We start from the raw sequence: 17,994 nt of genomic DNA, 5'->3' as shown, positions 1-17,994 counted from the left end.
GCACTACCATGTAATTAGTATAAATACAGAGTACTTCTAAAAATTGATTGGACCCTTTTTTTTCTTTCCTTTTTTTTTTTTCTTTTTGGTGGGGGGTGTTGAAATCTAACGTTCGCATCTGGTTCAGGTACTATTGTGACAGTATAGCATAATTTTGTAGTTGATAGGTACTCGTAGCAACTTAAATTTATCATTTTTATGGTTGAATTGATCTAAATATGTTCTAAATGTCTCATTCTATACATATATATGACCTTTTCAAAAAAAAAAAAAACATATATATATGACATCAGGGCAACAATATCACCTCTATATATAAGTTTCATATCAGAGCCATAATTCTGCAATTAAACTAGCGAGCTGTTACAATTAAGAAATAATATTTCTTATCACTCAAAAACTATGGGGTCTCAAACTCAGCCAGCTAAGGTTCCCATCGTAGATTTATCAAAAGAGGACTTGAAGCCTGGTACAGATGCATGGCTCTTGGCAAGCAAGGAAGTCATGTATGTCCTAGAAGAGCATGGTTGCTTTGAAGCTATTTACAATAAAGTTCCAATGGAACTTCACAACTCGACTATTTCTTTGCTTGAAGACCTTTTCAATCTTCCCTTGGAAACTAAGATGCAGAACACCAGTGACAGGCCTTACCACAGCTATATTGGACAGTATTCCTTTCTTCCTCTCTACGAATCCTTGGGTGTCGATAACCCGACGACATTAGAAGGAGCTCAACGCTTCACAAGTATCATGTGGCCTGAAGGAAATGACAAGTTTTGGTTAGTGAATGTGGCTCATGACTCACTCTAACGCTCTAAATTAAATTTTACTCATCAAACTAATGATTTGTAGTCACTATTTCATTTATTCAAATCCCAGCGTACGCATGTGAATGTATACTTGTAAATATATATACATATATTTTCTTATTGTGTAACTATTTAATCTCTGAAAAATCAGTGAAAGTGCTCATTCCTACTCAAAGCTGGTGACCGAATTGGGTGAAATGGTGACAAAAATGGTGTTTGAGAATTATGGTGTGGAGAGGCTCTATGAGTCTCACATGGCATCAACGACTTACCTCCTCAGATGCTCCAAATATAGAGCGCCTCAGCTGAATGAAACTGATATGGGATTGCTTCCTCACAAAGATAAGACCTTCTTATCTATACTTAATCAAAATGAGACAAATGGTTTGCAGATAAGAACAAAGGACGGCCAATGGATTGATGTGAAACCTTCACCTTCATCTTTTCTAGTCATGGCAGGAGACGCATTCATGGTGGGTCGATCACTTTTGTTTTTTTTAATAAAATTTCATCAAGGAATAAGAGAATTTCATCAATTTTTTAATGTTTCGATAAATATAGTGTACTGACTAGTTAGCGAATTTTAGTTTTTAACAATTTAATTAGACGAGACATAACCTTAACAGAATTAAAGACTTAACGTGAAACATGGTAAGAATTACAAAAACGAAAAATATATTCTGGCAAGATTTACGAACAAATAATATTTTTATATCACCGTTCGCATACAATTGTGTGTGTATTTTCTTCATGACGCTGTGAGAGTGGTATTCATATTAGAAATGGTGATTAGGAAGGAAAATTCATGTCAAACATTTTCGTTCATTTCATTTTAAATCCCAATTACGTACATGCCTGAATCCCAGTACCGTTTCTCATATCTTTTATTTTCACTTGATATATAGGCATGGAGTAACGACAGGATACACTCTTGTGAACACCAAGTTGTCACGAAAGAGAAGAAAACCAGATACTCCTTGGGATTATTCGCATTTAATAGTGGGATCCTGCAAGTACCTGAAGAGTTAGTCGATGAAAAACACCCCTTGCTGTACAGGCCTTTCGATCATATTGGTTTCCTTTTTTTTAACAAGACACCAGAAGGAATGAAATCTGAGTGTCCTATCAAAGACTACTGTGGTGTTTGAAATCTCTCTAGGTCGGGTTGTTATCTTAATTACTTGTCTTTCCGCTGTGTGTAGTAATAATGTCAATTAAGGTTGTTGGTTGATATCGTATTTTCTATATTTGGCTGCTACTGTTTGAATAAATAAAGTCAAGGAAAATAGTTTCTTAACTTCTTCAACATGAAGTCTCAAATATGCCAGGCATGTCTTTTTTGTACGTTGATCATTTAGATGAACAAAACATGTTAAAAATAAATAAAAAGGAAGGCACTACCAGCTTTCTCCTTTGACAGTCCAACTTTTTAGTAAATTAGATCTCTCTCTGAACCTCAGAGCCTTTTTTTTGTTGTTGCAAATAGCAATCAACTAACATTAAACTTTAGGAAAGTTACAGAACCCAGAAATTGGGTCAAGTACAGAAACGAAGACGAACAAAGCAACATAAACTGGAGGGTAAGAAACCAAACCCAAACAACAATATAAACAGAGAAACAAAGACAGAGACGACAACAACAACAGGGACTCAAAACCAGGGAAGCCCAATCCATCCAAACCCCAATCTAGCCAAGCAATTGACGCTGCCACTGCGATAGCGCCACTGCCAACAAAACTCGCACCAATGTGCATGAACAACATTGAACCAGATTTGGAGAGCTTGAGAAGGTACGACGGCGATCCCGATCGAGAGCACCCGAAAATCCTAAGTCTAGACACACAAGAGGGAGCAATAAATCTCAAATCATCATTATAGAACATCTTCGACTGCCAAAAGGGGAACCGTAAACTCCAGAATAAGAACTAAAAGAAACAGTTCCACAAAGGGATCAAAAGAACAGCCACCTAAAGGGTGAACAATCCGATGTTGCACGAATGGGTTCTGACCCAAGTGTGCTACCGGGCAAATCCTGCTTAAAACACAAACAAAGGCGGAAGGCAGAAGAAGAGAGACGCTGAAAGTAGCGAAACCCAAACAAAGAATATGATCTGAAAGCTGAAAAGAAACTAGATATGGAAGGGGAATTTCGGAGCCAACGAGAACACACCGAAATAAAGGAAAAGAAAGAAACAAATAAACATGAATGAAATAGAGAGGCAAGATATCTCAGATGCAGGCTGTAGCCTGAGCAAAAGCGCCCATGATATGTAAAATTAGAACTAGCCTACTGCAACTTAAATGCAGAACATATATATAAACTGAAGATATATTTCTATGTCAGACTAGGATTAGATATAGAGTTTAAGTAAATGACCAGTTTGGTTGGTGTTGTCCATTCCTTCTCCAAGATCCATACGATATAATCTCCTTGTATTGATGGGAATATATATAGAGATTAGTTTATGTTCTTGCAGGGGAATCAACAAATCTGTAGAACAGTTTTGTAACTGCTTTGCAGTTATAGCAGTTCCTTCCATCAAGGAAACTGTTTATAACTCCTTATCTAGTCAGACAAGGTCTTATCTTAATCAATGCATAATTTGAATGTTTGTATTCAAATCAGATGGCTTTAATTAAATGTTTATAAATGATTTTATAACTTAATTAAATCACCAATGTTTTATTTAAATCCCAATAACTTAGCTTCATTTTCTTTTGCTGCTGCAACTCGTATTCATACCAGCTTTATATATCTAGTTCAATATGATCTTACAATCTCCCACTGAACTAGATATATGTCTAAATGTAAAAATGAAACAACCTATTGCTGTAGTGTGCACTGGATTTAAACAACATTAATCTGATTCTCAAAATTCTGTCAATTGCAATCAACTGTGCTGAATCAAAAGAATTGCAGTATGTTAACAACATAAAGTTTCTTGAAATCACATCACAGTAATTACAATTACATGAATTACCTCAAATGCAAAGAACTGAATATGCTTAACATATATTGTAATCAACAATTCTTTAAGCATTATTGACTCTAGATTAATCTTGGAAATAAGTCTATTATCTACTGCATAATATCACTGATTCATATCAGTACTTTATGTATACTTGAAATGATTATGCAGATGCAATATTCAGTTAAATTCATACTATATAAAATGAAGTAATAGACTTAAATGTGAAAAACAAATCACTTGAATATTGTAGCACTTATTAATACTGCAACCATTACACAGTAAACCTACAATTTCAATAACTTAAACATCAATACTAGACAACACTCCCATCTTCTTAACATGCTCCACAAAACAAGCAACTGGTAAAGCCTTTGTCAAGGGATCTGCCAATTGTTCCTTTGTTCCTATCTTCACAATTTCCACTTCTTTATCTCTCACACTTTCTCTTACTGAAAAATACTTCACATCTATATTTCTAGATGCTGAAGTTCTCTTGTTGTTCTTTGAAAAGAAAACTGCTGCTGCATTGTCACAATATATAGCCATTGGTCTTACTGCAGAATCAACAATCTTCAGTCTTGAAATAAAACTCTTAAGCCATAATGCATGAGCTGTAGCTTCAAAAATAGCAATATATTCTGCTTGGAATGTTGATGTTGCAGTTAATGATTGTTTGCTGGTTTTCCAGGATATTGCTCCACCAGCAAGCATAAATATGTATCCAGATGTCGACTTTAAGTCATCTGGATCTTGCTTGTAAGAAGCATCTGTAAAGCACTCTACCTTCAATTCTTGATCCTCAATTTTTCTGTAGACCAGCACATGATCTCTCGTTGCTTTTAGATACCTCAAAACCTTCTTACCTGCTACCCAATGCTCATGACCTGCATTGGAGCAAACCTGAGCATACATTAAACTTCCTACCAGCCTTGCATATGGAACATTTTCCATGTTTTTCTTTTGGAAATTGTTCTATGGACATTGACCCTTGTGAAGCTTATCACCTTTTGACATTGGTGATTCACCATTTCTCCCTTTCTCCATGCCAAATCTATGCAGTATTTTATCCACATAATGCTTCTGAGATAATCCCAACACATGTTTGCTTCTGTCCCTCTCAATTTCAATACCAAGTACATAGTGTGCTTCTCCCATATCCTTCATGTCAAAATTCATGTGCAGAAATTCTTTGGTTGATTTCAACAAGGCTACACTGTTTGTGGCAAGTAGAATATCATCAACATACAAAATTAAAAATATCAAATAACTCCCACTGATCTTGCAATATATGCATTCATCAAGTTTATTCTCTTCAAATCCAAAATCTGTGACCACTTTGTCAAATTTCAAGTACCATTGTCTAGAAGCCTGCTTTAATCCATAAATGGACTTCTTTAAACTACAAATCTTGTTCTCATTTTCCACATATCCCTCTGGTTGAAGCATGTAAATTTCTTCCTCCAAGTTTCCATTCAAAAAGGCTGTTTTGACATCCATTTGGTGCAGTTCCAAATCATAATGTGCCACCAAGGCCATGATGACTCTAAAAGCATCCTTGGTTGACACAGGTGAGAATGTCTCATTGTAATCCACCCCTTCCTTTTGATTGTAACCCTTTGCAACCAGCCTAGCCTTATACCTATCAATCTTTCCATTTGCATCTCTTTTGGTTTTAAATACCCATTTGCAACCTATAGGCTTCATTTCTGCTGTTCTTTCCACCAAGTTCCACACACAATTCTTTGACATGCTCATTAACTCATCCTCCATAGCCAATTCCCATTTTTCTTTATTGACAGATTGCATTGCCTCCTTGTAAGAAACAGGATCATTATCTTCTCCCAAATCAAATTCTACCTCAGTATAAAATAAATGATAATCATCAGAAATTGCAGGCCTTCTTTCTCTTGTTGATCTCCGGACTGGAACTACTTCTGGAACAACTTCAACTGCTTCATTCTCTTGAAATTCCACACCATTATTTGCTTGATCTTCAACTACTGCAGCTGGTTCATTTTGCAAGGTTTCTATTGGAATTTGATTTCCAATGATCATGTTTTCTTGAGTATAAGGATTATCTTCAACTACAATTTTTGGATAAACAAACCATTCTTCAAAATTCTTCTCATTTTGACTTGTGCTTGATGCATCTATTACTGCCTCACACTGATCAAATAGCTCATCAAAGAATGTTGCTCTATTTGTCTCAAAAATTCTTTGACTTCTTGCAGAATTATAAAACTTATATCCCTTTGATTTTTCTGCATATCCAACAAAAAAATGCTGATATTGACTGTGAATCCAACTTATCTTTCTTGTCCACATCATAGACTCTTGCCTCAGCCTTACATCCCCACACATGAAAATGGTTTAGGCTTGGTTGATATCCAAACCACTGCTCAAATGGAGTATTTTTCACAGCTTTTGTAGGAGTTCTGTTACTAATGTAATTAGCTGTCTTTAAGGCTTCTCCCCATAAAAATTTTGGCAGGCCTGATCTAACAAACATGCTCCTAACCATGTTTATTAGGGTCCTGTTCCTTCTTTCAGAAACCCCATTCTGTTGAGGAGTGTAAGGTGTGGTGTATTGAGCAATAATTCCACACTCTTCCAAATATAAAGCAAAGGGTCCTTTATGTTGTCCCTTTTCTGAGTATTTGCCAAAATATTCACCTCCTCTATCCGATCTCACCATCTTAATCAATCTCTCAGTTTGTCTTTCGACCTCATTCTTGAAAATTTTGAAACAATCCAACACTTGTGATTTTTCAGAAATGAGATAAATGAAACAATACCTTGAAAAGTCATCAATGAAAGTGACAAAATATGAATTTCCACAAATGGTTTGAACTGGAAATGGTCCACACACATCGGTATGTATTAAGTCTAAAAGATGCTCACTTCTTTTAGAATCAAGATTTCTGGAATTTGTCATTTTTCCTTTTAAACAGTCAATGCAAGTTTCAAAATCATTGAAATCTAATGCAGGCAAGACATTTTGTTTAACTAGTACTTCCTGCATTCTAAATTTTGAAATGTGACCTAACCTCTTATGCCACAGAAAAGATGAGGCATTTTGCTTGAACTTTCTTTTGACACCAGAAACTTTATTTATTGAAAACACATCAGCAGAACAACTATTTTTGCAGAAAACTTCATTAACACAATTAACATGCCAATAGCCATCAATAATATCAGCATTACCAAAACAGAAATCAGCTTTATAAAACAACATCCTAATATTATTACTTGAAAAGCTAAATTTACCATCTTTTACAAATTGAGAACCAGATACTAGGTTTCTCTTTATTTCTGGAATACAATACACATTAGATAGTTCTAACACAAACTTATTCCTAAACAATAACTTGACAATTCCTACAGCTTGAACTTCTACTTTTTGTCCACTTGCAGTACATACTTTAGTCTCATTCCTTCTTGGGATTGTTATTCTGGATAATCCCTGCAATGAGTTCACAATGTGAATAGGTGAACCAGTATCAAACCACCAAGAATTGTCAGTTTCAAAACCATTTGACTCAACAGAGAAAATAGATTTGAGTAAAAAGTTACCTTTCTTATTCAGCCAATTCTTGAAGCCATCACAGTCCTTCTTGAAATGTCCAACTTTCTTGCAAAAGAAGCATTTCACTTGACTTGGCGATGCATTGAGAGATTTACCCTTGGTGAAGTCAGATTTCACAGGGTTCTTAGATGAACTTCCCTTGAAGTATTTTCCAGAATTTTTCTTAAACTTGGGTTTTCCCAAGTAGTTCATTGGGTTTCCCATGTAGTTTATGGTTATAACCTTACCCCTCTTGAGTACTTCAGTCTCCTCCTGTACACATATGGAGATGAGTTCATCAAGACTCCATTTTTCCTTCTGAGTGTTGTAGAGACTCTTGAGATGGCTGTATTGGTCTGGCAGTGAGTTAAGCAGCAGATACACCAAAAAAGTGTCTTCAACTGTCACATTTAGGCCCTTCAACTTCCCAGCGGTGTCTATCCCTTGCATAATGTACTCCCTGATGCTTCCTTGTCCATTGAACCTCATCTTGATCAGTTTATTCATCAAATTTCCAGTCTCAGCTTTGTCAGACACCTTGTACTTATCTGCAATGGAGTTGAAAAACACCCTTGCATTTTCAGAATCTGCAATTCCTCCCTTCACTACATCTGTCATGCTTTTCTTCATGCAGATCAAGGCCATTCTATTATGCCTATGCCACTGCAGGTACTTGTCCTTAGTCTCCTTGCTTGCATTAGCAGCTGGCTCTTGTGGTGGATCCTCCCTTAGCACATGATCAAAGTCTAGAATTCCCAGGTTCAATTCAATGTCTCCCTTCCATTTCTTGTAGTTTGATCCATTGAGCAGTTCAATGTTACTGATGCTCATTGGAAAATGCAGTGCTGCAATATGTATTGATGTATTCAGTATGGTATCTATATACCATTGACTCAATATAATTTCCCAATTGCAAATTGATAATTTGCATTTCATACAGTGTATATATTCAAGATAAACATTTGTCAAAATAAGAGTGATATCATTTGTGATATACAATCTCAAAAGACAACTAAAAAGTTCTTTCTTACATATACACATATCATCATACTGATTTAATTGAAATGACTTCTTTGGAAGCATATAACAATTCAAATGAAGTTATCTTGATTAATGTTTTCTTGCAGAAAACTATAATGCTCTTTTACTGTGACTACTTTGATAGCATACAGTATAACAACATTGGTTCCTTATATGACATTTCATAAACTTTAACATGTCAATCTATTCATGACTACTGTGGTAGCATATGAACTTCAATGAAATTACACAACATTTATTCTAACAGAATTTAATTATGCATACAGGCTTTATCATATTAATATTGCAAATTTTAAAAACAACCAGATCAATATAATCATATAAGCATGTATAAGCATTCATGTAATCTCAGAATCATTGATATATCAATCTTAGTCTAAGCATAGATGCTCTGATACCAATTGTAAAATTAGAACTAGCCTACTGCAACTTAAATGCAGAACATATATATTAACTGAAGATATATTTCTATGTCAGACTAGGATTAGATATAGAGCTTAAGTAAATGACCAGTTTGGGAATATATTGTCCATTCCTTCTCCAAGATCCATACGATATAATCTCCTTGTATTGATGGGAATATATATAGAGATTAGTTTATGTTCTTGCAGGGGAATCAACAAATCTGTAGAACAGTTTTGTAACTGCTTTGCAGTTATAGCAGTTCCTTCCATCAAGGAAACTGTTTATAACTCCTTATCTAGTCAGACAAGGTCTTATCTTAATCAATGCATAATTTGAATGTTTGTATTCAAATCAGATGGCTTTAATTAAATGTTTATAAATTATTTTATAACTTAATTAAATCACCAATGTTTTATTTAAATCCCAATAACTTAGCTTCATTTTCTTTTGCTGCTGCAACTCGTATTCATACCAGCTTTATATATCTAGTTCAATATGATCTTACATGATAGGCAGAGTAGGTTGCCACCGACTTTCACTAGGGAGGATAGAAAAGCCGAAAGAAAGACCGTACCAAAACCTTATAACTTAAGAGCTTAAGTTTAAGTTTACTAATGGATACGGCCGTGAAAACAACCTGCAGACTCTGGTTCAATTAGTACTAGTTGCATCATCAAATGTTTTATTTCCTTCTCGAAATACACGCTGATGAATTTTTGTTACATCCATACCTAGAATTACCTGTTTACCGGTCCTTTGAATGGTAAACAATTAAAATCTTAACTTTTAGGAGCTCTAAGTTTGACTTTTTGACTATCACTTTTTGAAGAAACTTCCTTCATGAAATATGTAGAGCACCTTGGATTAGTTATACAAGGCTAATATGTGAAAGTCAAGCAATGCATTAGCATAGGAGCTAGATGTCAACAAGTTATACAAGCGAAAAGTGACATCAATCACTGTGAAACCCCCTAATTCTGATTCTCTCTGATCAAATTGTTGGTGCCGATTTCGGCATCAACAAGTCAACGGAAGTTCCGTTGAAATCCAAGTGTAAAGTGGTGGGCTTGCTTTCTTGAAGTGGGCCTATCTCTTCCTTCGATTAGTTTGATTATATGTGTGTCCTTGGTCGTCCACCTCTTGTGACTGAAGGGGTGGCCTCGGGCTTCCTTCACCTGGTGTTGGGCGTCCAAGCCCATTTGTTGGGTGAAACTAATAGTTTTGCCTCGGGCTTCCTTCACCTGATGTTAGGCATCCACGCTCCTCGTTGGGTGAAACTGATAGCCTCGTCTCGGACTTCCTTCACCTGGCGTTGGGCATCCACGCTCCTTGGTTGGGTGAAACTGGTAGCCTCGCCTCAGACTTCCTTCGCTTGATGTTGGGCATCCACGCTCCTCGTTGGGTGAAACTGATAGCCTCGTCTCGAACTTCCTTCACCTGGCGTTGGGCATCCACGCTCCTTGGTTGGGTGAAACTGGTAGCCTCGCTTCAGACTTCCTTCGCCTGGCGTTGGGTATCCACGCTCCTTTGTTGGGCGTCCACAGCCTCTAGTTGGAAGAGCTTCATAGCATAGATATTTTAGCATAGTGTTGGGAGAAAAGAGAGAGCTGAAGTCCCCTTCTCTGCTTGTGAAAGAGTGGTATTTATAGGAGAAGGAGTAGTTGAGGTGGAAAGGGACGGTATGGGCTCTTCCCTAAAATCGGGGTGTCAGCCCGTAATTTCTGCTTCCTGACACTCCATCTGACAGAGTTGGTGACAAGTGTCATAACTCTGTGGTCTCTTCCTTTCACGTCACTCTTGGGCCATGCCCACGGACCATACTCATCATCAGAGCACGACACCTGGCCTAGTAGGTGAGAGTTAGCCCTTGATTTCCGCTAACTATGTCCCATTGCAATGACTTTGTCTGAGAGTGAGTTGATAGTCCAGGCTTTAGCCTTGGAGCTTGTGACCATGATTCTTAGAGGTCGAGGCTTTTAAACTTGGGGGTCGAACTATTGGTCTTGGGGTTTGAGGCTCTTGATTCCTTTGGACTATGCTTTTCTAGTAATGAGGTCGTGATATGCTTTTGCCTTGCCATTCAAGGTGGTGAGTCAATCACATGGTGACTGTCCAAGACCTGAGAGGTGGGGATCAAAGGTTGAAGACTTGGAGTACCAAAGTGAGGCATCTCACTAGTCTTGGTTATTTTCATCTTAGGATTATCTTTTCTTTCTCGATGAATGGTTTAAGTGCATTGAAAGGTCAGGGTCTTACGTGGACTCTTTGACATTTCAACGCGTTCTACGTGGAATGGGTTGAACAGTCAAGAGTCTTTGTCGAACCAAATTATGACATCAACAAGCCCCCAGTTCCCTGGCCAGCCAAGGCTTACGTTGGGTAGGGAACTCAATATGAGGAAGAATTTGGTGAATCTAAGCTTGAGTAGGTGGTTCTTAGTGAAAATATAATAGTGGATTGCAAAAGAAGTTAACCTTGTTGTGTGGAGGTGAGTTTCTATATGTGGTAGATCAACATCATGATAGGTTGAAGGTTAAACTATGAAGGTCCTGAGTGGATTAGGATGACATCCTTGACTAGGGGTGATGATAACCTTGAATGTCGAAGGTCCACGATAGGAGACTGAACTCATTGGTGACTGATCTCCAATAGAGAGGAGGGTAACATCCTTGACAAGGATGAGGATAGGTTAAATGACTTCCTTTTGTTTCCCTTTGAGCTTTAACTATTGGCTCTAATTTAGCACGTAAGTGCATTGTCCCTTCTTTTGCCATAACTAAACTATTAGCATAATTTATAAGGGAGTGTAAGACCTCTAACTATTGTTCGGTCTAAAAGTCTCATAACTGGTAGTCATGGCGGTTGAGAGTCAACCAACCTTGAGTGTTCGTTGCGAGTTTCGACCATTAAGACTCTCTCATCAGGTGACTCAAGTGAGTTGGACCTCGAGTGCACTATGTGTGTAAGTCTCGATTGTTAAGACTTGCTAACTTGTGACTCAAGTGAGAAGGACCTCGAGGGCACCCTATGAATTGGTCTCGGCTAGCGAGTCTCTTTCATCCAGTGGCTCAATTCCTTGGGGTGTTGGAATGCAAAGGATTTCTATTATATAAACTACTACTACCTTTATCTTAGATGGACTTCTATTGAGATAGCTATACCTTTGTGTTCCAATAAACTTGTAGGAGTTTATATATAGATAGATTTGTGGAATTGGTACCCCACTTGGTCCGCGTCTGGGCATTGACACAAGTTCATCAGTAATGAGCTGACGTAACCAGAGTTGAGTAGTCATATGCTTAGCACGGGGGTCTTTGCCGAATTCTTGAATAGATGGATATATTTTCAAGCTAATTCGTTTGTGCAAATTCTGATCTCAACATGATTTATAGCATGCAATTTAGTATAGAGACACGTATGGTAGATACATAGAACGCCATACAAGATATAAAAATCAAAACGCAATAGAATTGAGCCCCCGGCTCTCTAAGGCTAACATATTCCTATTGGTGCTCGAAGATTCATCACTCTTGGCATATCAAATAAATCCTTAAAGAGGATAGAGGGTGCATGTGATCATACTTTATGATAAGACAAATAAGTAATTTAGAGTAGGGTGTACTGTTTGATGCGTAGCACGCTCCTTTGACTGTGACTTGTTGCGGACGGTGTCCCCGTATGGGCATTTTCTTGATGTAGGCCTTTGGCAACAAAAAGGTTGGGTAGTGGCACGTTGAGACCTCTTCGGTGGGGGTACAGGTCTAAGGGCAGTTAGATGGTGGGTTGAAAGCTCTTCTTTCTTCTGGGGTTGGCTCTCCTAGCCACTGATTTTTTGCCATATTGGTGAATGGGTATTGTCGCCATGCATGCAAGACTCGTAAACCCGTCTATGAATTCGACTCATGCGGCGGTACTCCAGCAACTCCAAATTTCAAGATTATTCGAGCATTGAAATATGATCAGGCGGCGGATGCTGAGTTGCCAATGAAGGTGGAGGGTGAGGCTAAGTCTCGTCTGTTCTTAAGAGTCAATTAAATCTCCGTGGCATGCGAGCATCGTGGTTCAAGCATATCAGCATTGATGAAGCATTAGTCGTGTGCATCCTTTAGCTACATGTTACAACTGTGAGCTAAAGTCTCTCCCACCTTCGTATGATGGTGGCGATCGGCGATGGAGCTCCAAGCTTGTTGAATACCAACGTCAATCAGAGTAGTGGATTGTGGATAGCGAGACGTCTCCTATTATGCATCTTGATACTTCTTATGACAACAACGGTAAATGACTTCTAGCACGAGTGGATTTGAGTCATTTGTCTTAGATGGAACAAGTGGTCTTGTCATTAGGCATTTGGCGGTAACTTTTTCGCTCCTCCTAGCGACTCTAAAGCTTTTACATCTCTCTCCTATCGCGCCAGTGTCCTAGGCTGCCAGGCGTTGGAGGTTTGAGGTCTCTAGTTCGATCCAAGGCTGCTACTTCATCGAGCGGTGGTCGCACAATGTCACCAGAATTGAAGTTGCTCGTCATTGACTATGCGTCGGAGGTTCCTACGCGTCCTTGTGAGCCATCATCTAATGACCTGGATGTTGAAGGTAGGGCCGTTGCTGGATTTCTAGTAGAAAAATTCTGTGTGTTGTCTTTGTTTGAATCTCTTGACTACATCATTCATCAAATCTACAGACATTGTCTGATCATCAGTTCCTGGCTTGAATTCTAGTGATGGTGCTCTAACAATGATAGTCAGCTCGTCACCATCTAGTGATAGTAATGATTAGCAGAGGTGATATGAGGATCAAGTGTGTTCGTCAGCCTTGGGTGGTAATGGTTGCTTCGTGTTCGCCAAATCGTCAAAGTGTTTTTCTTTGCGACGATGGTCACCCTTGGTTTCCTCGTCGATGGCATGTGGGGGAGTACACATATGACAACATCATGTTCAAGAGTGGGCTATCTTCCGTCAAATGGAGACATATGGACAAAGATTTGTAGATATGAACATTGAGTGTCCAGCCTCCGGTTGGTGTAGTAGGTGGAAGCCGAGGTTTGCAGTGCTAAGGGTTGGTGGACTTCTCCTCTATTCCTTGCAAGCATGGTATACTCGACCTTGTGCTCCTCCTCATAGGTGGATGTCCACCCTTGCCCAATTTGTCATTGTTTCATCTTTCATTCGTAGTCGTAGGTAAGGCTCTAGACATCGAAGGTCTTTCCGGCATACTACACACTTCCTTCTTAACTAAACTAGTGAACACGCGCCAAGCGTTCAAGGTTCCCACAGACGGCGCCATTTGTTGGTGCCGATTTCGGCATCAACGAGTCAACGGAAGTTCCGTTGAAATCCAAGTGTAAAGTGGTGGGCTTGCTTTCTTGAAGTGGGCCTATCTGTTCCTTCGATTAGTTTGATTATATGTGTGGCCTTGGTCGTCCACCTCTTGTGACTGAAGGTATGGCCTCGGGCTTCCTTCACCTGGCGTTGGGCATCCACGCTCCTTGGTTGGGTGAAACTGGTAGCCTCGCCTCAGACTTCCTTCGCCTGATGTTGGGCATCCACGCTCCTTGGTTGGGTGAAACTGGTAGCCTCGCCTCAGACTTCCTTCGCCTGATGTTGGGCATCCACGCTCCTCGTTGGGTGAAACTGATAGTCTCGTCTCGGACTTCCTTCACCTGGCGTTGGGCATCCATGCTCCTTGGTTGGGTGAAACTGGTAGCCTCGCCTCAGACTTCCTTCGCCTGGCGTTGGGCATCCACGCTCCTTTGTTGGGCGTCCACAGCCTTTAGTTGGAAGAGCTTCATAGCATAGATATTTTAACATAGTGTTGGGAGAAAAGAGAGAGCTGAAGTCCCCCTCTCTGCTTGTGAAAGAGTTGTATTTATAGGAGAAGGAGTAGTTGAGGTGGAAAGGGACGGTATGGGCTCTTCCCTAAAATCGGGGTGTCAGCCCGTAATTTCTGCTTCCTGACACTCCATCTGACAGAGTTGGTGACAGGTGTCATGTTCCACAGCATCGGTCAGGTTTCTGAATTGGAACTTAGAGTAATACAGAACAACTACAATGATGAGAGCATGAACTAGTTAGTGATGTTTCTAAAATTTCAGGACAGAGATATACAAAGAGAAATTCTGAGAATCAAAAATATAGACTTTAGAGATACCCATTGGTAAAAATGTGCTTGATCATAACCGTGAGCATATCAAGTGATCTCTTCATTAATGATAGGAATTTATGAGATGACTGTTGGAATCCCTTTAGGCAGTTATTTTTAACGTCGTGATATGTTAGCAAATCAGCTACATCAATCATTGCGGCCTCAGCTGCTAGATCATCAACTTTGAATATAATGACAAACCAGTGAAAAAAAAATCTCACTATCAATGTACTCTAAGCGAACTCGTGATAGAAAATTCATGACGTTGATAACATAATGAGTGAAGTATATGCTGAAATTATATTTTTCCACTCGTGTAGCATAAAATGATCTAGCTACGTACTTTTGTTATCCGCAGCGGGAAAACAAATTAACTTGCAAACACCACTGCTTGCAGTTGCAATTTTATATGAGCCAAGTACTAGGACATCGGGTGCTAAACAGATCAAAGCTACATTTCAATCTGCTGAGTACTAGGGGGATCTACATTAGAAAAAATGAAAACATAAAAATGCAGTAATGAAATCAGACAAATAAGGTGTGGACAAAACCTTCTGGACCAAAATCTACACTCGAATGAGCAGTACTCTATCCGATTAAAGTCATGCATCGCGTACAACTTCATCAACCTGCACCCACATCCATACAAAATTAAAAGAAAGCGACTCATCAAAATCGCCTTCTTTTCTTCACTTGCCAATTTTTGGTCTTTAACCAAGCAATGTATTACTATTTCAAGGGTTGTACAGTTGTTCTATATGGTTGATTTGGAGTTTCATACTAAAACTCAAAGATACAAGGATTTGTAATACAAGTCTCAGATCAAAAAGTGAAGCAATACCAATATAAGCATATATAGGAGCCAGATGCCAACGCGAAACCCAAAATACCATCAAACAATACTATCCACCAGGTTCTGTATACTTTGAAACCAATAGAAAGAAGAACGGAATCCAAGGTTTGATCAAAGGTTGTAAATTTGGTACAATAGGAATACACACGAGCAAAGGTAAAGGAGCATAATTGTAGAGCTGTGGAGTGAACCAGCGACAGTAGTGAGAGGAATCAAGTTGGCGGAATTTCAAATGAGAGAGGAGGAAGGAGACAACCACAGGCTTCAGGGAGAAGCGAGTGATCTCCACGAGTGGAACCGGAGCGTTCAGTAAAGCTGAGCGGTCACCTCTTCGAATGCGTCTGCGCGGTCTTTTCTTGGTTGGCACTACTTTTTTTTGACTTTGTCAAGGGGAACCCAAAGGCTTCCTAGGCCCAAGATAAACCCCTTCAGCGCATGTGAAATGCTCCAACTGTGCATTGCAGCACAGTGTCTCGCCACTTTGACAGCTTCGGGGTTCGAACCTAGGTTGGGGAGCACACCCAACTAGGCAAGAACCACTAGGCCACTTGCAGTGGTTTCGGTTGGCACTACTTAGAGCAAGTTCACCCGTTGAGCTTGACCGGTCAAGACTATTCACTACTTTTTTGCCTTGTATTTTCACTATTGAGGTTGACTGGTCATATACTGTTCACAAAATGTCAAGAATGGTCATATTCGTAGTCAAGAAATTAACTACGAATATGACCATTCTTGACATTTTGTGAACAGTATCTGACCAGCCAACCTCAATAGTGGAAATACAAGAAAAAAAAGTAGTGAATAGTCTTGACCGGTCAAGCTCAACAGGTGAACTTGCTCTTACGGAGCTATTAAATTTGGGTGGTCGGGTTCCTCGAATGATCCGACCCATGTATTTGGGCCTAGTCTATTTTAAAAACTGGGCCATTGTACAGTTGGGTCAATAGTGGGTGGGCCAGGCCTCATGGTGCAAGACGGAGGGAGGAGATCAACTGCCCTAATTTTCTGTAATTCAATTTCTAATGTAGCGAAATTTGTTAGTGAGAAAGTTAACTATGTTAACTTACACAATTTTTTCATTTAACAAAATAAAATAAAATCAAAGGATGAAGATGATCAATTTTGAAGGGCGTCTACAAAATTAGGTAAGGTAGGAAATAAGACTCTTTCTTGTATTTAATCAGTCAATCACCATATATGTGTGAAAAAAAAATTAGGATGTGGTCTATCTTGCTCTTGTTTTTGCTTTTCCCTTTTTGTTGGGTATTTATTTTGTATAATGAAAATTTTTATCGGAGAGAAACGAACAACTTGCTCCACAAATATCAGAGAGAAAATTTAGTGCATCTAGGGTTGAGTCCGGCAGCATCCTCGTGCCTACGGGGGCCTCTGGCTTTGGCGGGGTAGGGTGGCTGCTGCCAGACGGGTGTGGCCTGTTCTTCAATGCATTATGGTAGGTGTAGGTAAGGAGATAACGATCAATTTTTCTTCTTTTTGGATGGCAGGGCCGACAAATTTGATTAGAACACGAACCATGGGATGGATCGTGTTGCCATTGCCCATTCAATCGGGACTGGAGTTCTCTACGGTGGCAGTGCAGGTGGTTTGGGGCATCCTCTGATGGGTCTTGTGTAGGTGGTTTCTGTCTTTTAGTTTACTAACTGTTGGCGGCATCGAGGGATCAGACGATGGCGTGTTGGTTAGGGGGTCCATATTTGGTGGGGTTTGGGACTGGTGCACAGACTCGTTATCTTCTGGGTGAGGGCCTTGTGGTGACGTGGTGGTGTTCCTTGAGTCATGGCAGTGGTGGGTGTGCACGCATTGGTCATGGTGACAGAGGTCACGGTCCACGCACTCGCTCAGAGAAGTGAAAGCTAGAGTTGTGCTTGGCTCTGCCTCTTCCCTTGGGCTTTGACTGCTGCCTTTGGGCCTTTTAGGTTTCTTAGGCTTCTAATTAGTTAGTTGTTTCTTTCTAATAATTCCCTACTTTTTTAGGGAGCTATGCACTTTTTGTGTTTGTACTGTGCCTATTTAATATGACATAGTGATATCATAGTTTACAGGCTTGCTTTTCTTAAGCAAGCGATAATTGTATAATGAGTAGACATATCCTTTATGTACCACCGTAGTACTACCACAACTTTTTATTTGTTTATAGATAACAGCGGAATGGTATGTCATTCTATCTTGAATATCAATGATAAGTCGATTC

General features: G+C 39.3%; 1 protein-coding gene across 1 annotated transcript; it reads left to right on the top strand.

Annotated features, from left to right (window-relative positions):
• Positions 1–340: 340 nt before the first annotated feature.
• Positions 341–2,212, top strand: LOC133734231 (deoxypodophyllotoxin synthase-like). Its single transcript, XM_062161869.1, has 3 exons — positions 341–779; positions 961–1,282; positions 1,715–2,212. Exons 1-3 carry the CDS (start codon positions 403–405, stop codon positions 1,955–1,957), a joined length of 942 nt encoding a protein of 313 aa, XP_062017853.1. The 5' UTR covers positions 341–402; the 3' UTR covers positions 1,958–2,212.
• Positions 2,213–17,994: the final 15,782 nt, after the last annotated feature.

Source organism: Rosa rugosa, chromosome 2 (genome assembly GCF_958449725.1).
Source record: "Rosa rugosa chromosome 2, drRosRugo1.1, whole genome shotgun sequence".
NCBI classification, from domain to species: domain Eukaryota; kingdom Viridiplantae; phylum Streptophyta; class Magnoliopsida; order Rosales; family Rosaceae; genus Rosa; species Rosa rugosa.
Note: the sequence above shows the minus strand (reverse complement) of the source record. Positions and strands in the feature narration are given on the sequence as shown.

Coding starts and splice junctions, on each gene's coding strand:
- LOC133734231 (XM_062161869.1), top strand. CDS start 403: ATGGGGTCTCAAACTCAGCCAGCTAAGGTTCCCATCGTAGATTTATCA. Junction 780..960: donor GAAGGAAATGACAAGTTTTG/GTTAGTGAATGT, acceptor CTGAAAAATCAG/TGAAAGTGCTCATTCCTACT. Junction 1,283..1,714: donor TGGCAGGAGACGCATTCATG/GTGGGTCGATCA, acceptor CTTGATATATAG/GCATGGAGTAACGACAGGAT.